The sequence below is a fragment of the Nematolebias whitei genome, chromosome 6 (assembly GCF_014905685.2).
Source record: "Nematolebias whitei isolate Nwh7 chromosome 6, NemWhi1, whole genome shotgun sequence".
NCBI lineage: Eukaryota > Metazoa > Chordata > Actinopteri > Cyprinodontiformes > Rivulidae > Nematolebias > Nematolebias whitei.
The window spans coordinates 7,887,480-7,892,750 of NC_056503.1; the positions used below are offsets into that span (position 1 = coordinate 7,887,480).

The window sequence follows — 5,271 nt, forward strand, 5'->3', positions numbered from 1 at the left end:
AACAGCTTACTCCAAAGTGGAACAAACCAGTTTTGTTTGTGATAAGATGGTCTCTTTGGTACGCCCCCTTCTCTGTTGCCGGCCCTCTTCCTTGTTGACAGTCGTGTCAAACGGGTTGAAAACGAGTTGTTCCACTTTGGAGGAAGCTGTTGGGGGAAGAATCAGTTTTGTTGTGTGTTTCCTTGACTGATGAAGCCTTCCGGATCGAAGGTGAAACGTTTCAGCACAAAAAAAAGAAACTGATCAGTCAGTCAGATGAGCTGACTGAAAAATGTTTGAATGTCGTGTTGTGTTTCTATAAGCCATGGTTGTCTTTGTGCCACTCTTCATTAAACTCAGTTCGGTGCAACGTATAGTGGTTTTGTGGACACGTCCTCCCAAACTGCATAAGAGCTGTCCAATACGACAAGGTTATTTTTGACCTCTTAGTTGTTCCTCTGAATAATGTCCTCCTTGTTCAGTTGGTGAGTTGTGGTAGACAATGTTCTCTTGGCAGGTTTGTGCTGGTGATATAATCATTCCATTTTCTAATAATATATTTATTGGAGTTCTCTGAGACATTTTTTATATTCCAGTCTTGAGATTTGCTTCTCCACAACTTTATCTCTGACCTGTGTGGAGAGCTCATTTGTCTTCATGCTGTTTTGGTAGCTTTTACTACTAAACAGAGGCTGGTCCAGCCTAAGGACAGAACCCCCAATCACAAACTGCAGTGTGGTGTCTGCAGTTGTGGGGGCTGATAAGAGCGTCTGGCCAGCTGCTTCCACGCCGGTGACACTAAGGCATAATAACAACGTACCATTCAGATCACAATGACAGTAAAGTACAGGAAAAGGTTACAATAGTGATATTAATCTATTATTGATATAGTAAAATAATGGAGCATGGTGCATGCATATATACACACACACCCTACACAGTTTAGTGCTGTGGGGACTGTTCAGACCTCTCCTTTGGAGAAACTAAACAACCAAACCACACATGGCTCAACACAGGAGAGCAGCTCTTCAGAACAAGACTCAGATGTCCACCTACACCTCAAGGATAAACGAGACTCATTTGAGGACCAAAATGTTCATATTTAGGACTGAGGAGACAAATGGTCTGGGGCGGGGGAGAAGCCATTTTACATCAAACAAGAAAAAAATCGACTTTAAATATAGGATGGTTCAGATTTCAGTTGTTTTTAACCTGCAATGAAACATTCAGCCTGATACCTGGTCAGTTTCACTCTTCCTGCAGTGTTTCCCCTACCGTTATACAAGCAGGGCGCCCCGCCCTGTCTAGTGAACCGAACGCCCTGCCTACCGAACTGCCCAGTCGACAACTGATGTAGCACTAAGCTAGTGGCGGGCAATACAAAAGCACCAGCTAAAAATTACAGAGGTAGCACTCCATTTCCCTCATGCTGAGCCGGGACTCGCTAGAAAACTGTCGGTACAAACTGCATGCAACACAGACATGTCTGTCTCCCCCCAACCCCACCCCATTCATTTGCGTCATAAAATGATTTACTGTACTTTCCGCCGTACACGTCGCACTGCTGCATAAGTTGCATCAGTCCAAATATGTCTAATAAAGTGGAAAAAAACATAAATATGTCGCTTCGCCATCTAAGTCGCATCTATTATGTGTCACCGCTGATGTGTCGTATTTGTTACGCGTCACCGCTGACAACCCGGAAATGTGGGGCTGTTGCGCCAACAAAAAATCGACTGGCTGCCAAATGGTGGGAGCATTCACGGGAGGACTTTAACAAGAATTTAACAAGCTTTACACTTAAAAACAATTATTTGTTTGCTCGAAATTATATTAAAGGTGTGTCTCAGTTGAACTTTTCCTTAATAAATGCACTTTTACGGTCATATCAGCTGTATTTCAAAAGCCAATAGGCGGAAGTAAGAGTACGCAGAGGGACAACTCGCTGTGCATTTTTTTTTTTTTTAATTTAACAAGATAACTGCCTAAAAACAATTGTTTGCTCGACATGGCAAAGGTGTGTCTCAGTCTCACTTTTCCTTAATAAATGCACTTTAATGGTCAGATTTGATGTTTGCTCCAGGAGTTGCGAAACGAGACAAAGGTGTCTTGATATGGCAAGCCAAGTGTCTCATTAATAGCCACTTTTACCTTTTAATGAGTCATTTGATTTGCTATATTAGTCAAGGGCCCTCCAGTGGCTGAAAATGCTAGTATTCAATATTTTCCGTGTCAGAATGAATGAAATCGTCAGATCTCAGACAAAAATTTGTTATAAATATGGGGAAAAACATAAATACATTGCTTCAGTGTATAAGTCGCAGGCATGCTAATTTATGCAAAAACTGCGACTTATACGCCGGAAAATACGGTATTTAAGACAGAAGACAACTAATGGTGTGTGATGTTTCTGTTTTTCCTGATGTCTTTGATTGTAATCAAGGATTCTGTTTTTGATATTTACAGAATAATCCATTCATAGAAGGTCTTGCATTGTTTTAGTGAACTAAAATCTAGGCTGTTGTTCATTTTTCTTTAGTCTAATAATTACGTTTGTGGGGTTATGTACATGTTTTACTCCAACTGAAGGTCAGGGAACATTGGGGATTTAAAATGTAACACTTATGTTTTAATCCTTTTTCAGGAACAGAGGAGAGCGGAGGATGAGCGCGTTTGAGTGCGTGCATCGAGTATATAAAGCAGACGGCCTGCGGGGCTTCTACAGGGGAATGTCGGCGTCCTACGCCGGCATCTCAGAGACTGTGATCCACTTTGTTATCTATGAAAACATTAAGAGGCGCCTCTTGGAAGCAAAGGCACCGCAGAACATGGACGATGAAGAGGATGCGTCAAAAGATGCTTCAGACTTTGTTGGAATGATGCTTGCTGCCGCAACGTCCAAGACCTGCGCAACAACTATTGCTTATCCTCATGGTGAGAACTTTCTCAGTTTGAGTCGTCCAAAAAGTTTCTTGGAGAGAATTTCTCATTCGTTTCTTATTCTTTAATTTGCAGAGGTAATTCGCACCAGGCTACGAGAAGAAGGCACCAAATACCGCTCTTTTTTCCAGACTCTGACAACAGTGCCCAAAGAAGAGGGCTACCGCGCCCTGTACCGGGGTCTCACCACACATCTGGTCCGCCAGATCCCCAACACTGCTATCATGATGTGCACCTACGAGCTGGTGGTCTACCTCTTGAACGGTTAAAGTCTTCCTACAACTTGGGCAGTTAGGATAACCCTGCCCACGTTGAGAGATCAAGAAAAGAAAACTGGATCTCCTGTACACCAGCTAGCACAGCTAACAATCTGTGTTTGTCAGAAAAGAACAGGGACAGCACCAAAACCTTACATTGGGGACAAAAGTGGTTGTTAAAAAATTTAAACCTTTGAGCTTTGTTTATTAACCAAAACATGGAAACGTTGGTATCTGAGTTCAGCTTTGGCAAAGCAGCAGTCCCCTTGTTTAATCTGTTTTATCCATTTTCCCCGTATGGTTATGTCACATTCAGAGAACCTGGCCTGCAGAACATTCTGACATAACTCGAATTAAAAGTGAATAAAACTTATCAGTACCTGTGACCCACACAGTTCGTAGCATTTTAGTTCGGAGTACCAGTTTACGAGCAGCACTAATCCCTGCGTCCTTCAAGAAAACCAGACGGTCAGAAGCTGCAGAGCAACACAAATGTTGTGACGTCAGCAAAAACTGGGAGACCTGAGGGTTGAAGAGGCAGGATGGACAGAAACGTGGGTTAGATTAGGAGGAGGAGGCTAACAGCTAATGTGCCTTGTGTGAAAATGTAATAGACCAAGAGGCAGAGCAACCAGGAGCTGCAGGGTTCTGTCCCACCTTCCAGTAGGAGTGGCGTAAATGACGAGACGCACAAGTTTTTATCAACCAGGTGCACTCTGCGAAAGGTTTTCAACATCTCGTTGAATACAAGAGTGTGTTTCTACAAAGTATTTATATATATATATATGATTTAAATCTGCTTGCTTCTGATAACTGAGGTGTGTTATGACTTCGACCTCTGAATTGGTGTGTTTGTGTTAACCATATGTGGGAAAGAAAATGTCAAACTAAAGCCCATTAACTTCTAAAATGTACATAATCGGAGAGAGAAACCTTTGTGACAGAAAGAGTATAACGTGAAGTAGAAGTTAATATAAATAACTAATTTTAATAAATTGTAATTAAAATATAGATATGTACTTATATGCATATAATCTACAAATTGTGAATGTGTTGCTGTTAATAACTTGATTTTTGGAAGAAAAAAAAATTTGAGTGCATTTTCTCCACAGGAGAGCAGACTTATGTCAAAATGTTCACGTTCCAGTAGCTCTTTTCACCTGAACCGTCATCTCATCTTGGTGTCCTCTCCTCCTTGTAGCGAAGCCAGGCTGGTCTTCCAGGCGAGGACAATCCCTCTTGAGTTTACGCCTCAAAACTTGTAGTTTAGTGAGCGTGTTGGGGTAAAGTGGCCATGAACATGCTCGTTATAAACGCACAGTCAATAAACGCACACGGGTGTGTTGTTTTTGTGATCAGTCGAACGCTGAGCATTTCATGAGCTTAAATCAACCCGGCTGTTAATTGCATTTTATTAAAGGTTGAAGTCCGGTGTTTTCTGTACACGAATGTGTTTTGAATGAATGAACTTCTTGCCCCCGCTCCTTAAAATATTTGTTTATTTTAATTCTTTCTAAGAGCACACATAGCCGAAGCTGTTAATGTGACTTAATTTAAAGCCCCAGATTTCCCAGGGTACCACACGACAAATTGTACGTTTCCCTCCCGATGTGCAGTGTTTTAGTGTACTTAGTACAGTATAATGTTAGTGTACTTAGTACAATATAATGTTAGTGTACTTAGTACAGTATAATGCTGTGCCCTGCAGGGAAGGGCTGTTTTTTCTTTACCGAAACCCTTTCCTTGTTTACAGCCTGTGGCTCCTGCGATCATTAGTTTTACCAATCAAAGGATGCGTTGGATCATCCACCTTGGTAAAGTACACATTATACGTATCTGAAACTCGGTGCTGGCCACAACCAAGGTTTTCAGAACTAAACCGATGGTTAAAACATCGGTTTAATCGAGTCAACTTGAATTGCAACAAACTGGTGCTGTGTTAAATTCACCTGTATCAGTGTGTTTGATTCCTTCTCACACTCAGTCCTGTTGTTTCACCCACACTGACCCTGTGTGACAGCGTGTACGCCTGTAAGTGTTTTCTTGTGAGGTTACATAACAGTTGTATCTCGTTCGATTGTTTTATGTGTAGGAG

General features: G+C 41.8%; 1 protein-coding gene across 1 annotated transcript in view; it reads left to right on the forward strand.

Moving 5' to 3' along the window:
- LOC119410488 (solute carrier family 25 member 36-A) overlaps positions 1 to 4,817 on the forward strand; it is a 19,159-nt gene extending 14,342 nt beyond the window's left edge. The window contains exons 6-7 of the mRNA XM_037677367.1: positions 2,624 to 2,913; positions 2,995 to 4,817. Coding sequence (XP_037533295.1) covers positions 2,624 to 2,913; positions 2,995 to 3,188 — 484 coding nt within the window. The 3' untranslated portion in view covers positions 3,189 to 4,817. The remainder of the gene's footprint in view (positions 1 to 2,623; positions 2,914 to 2,994) is intronic.
- Positions 4,818 to 5,271: the final 454 nt, after the last annotated feature.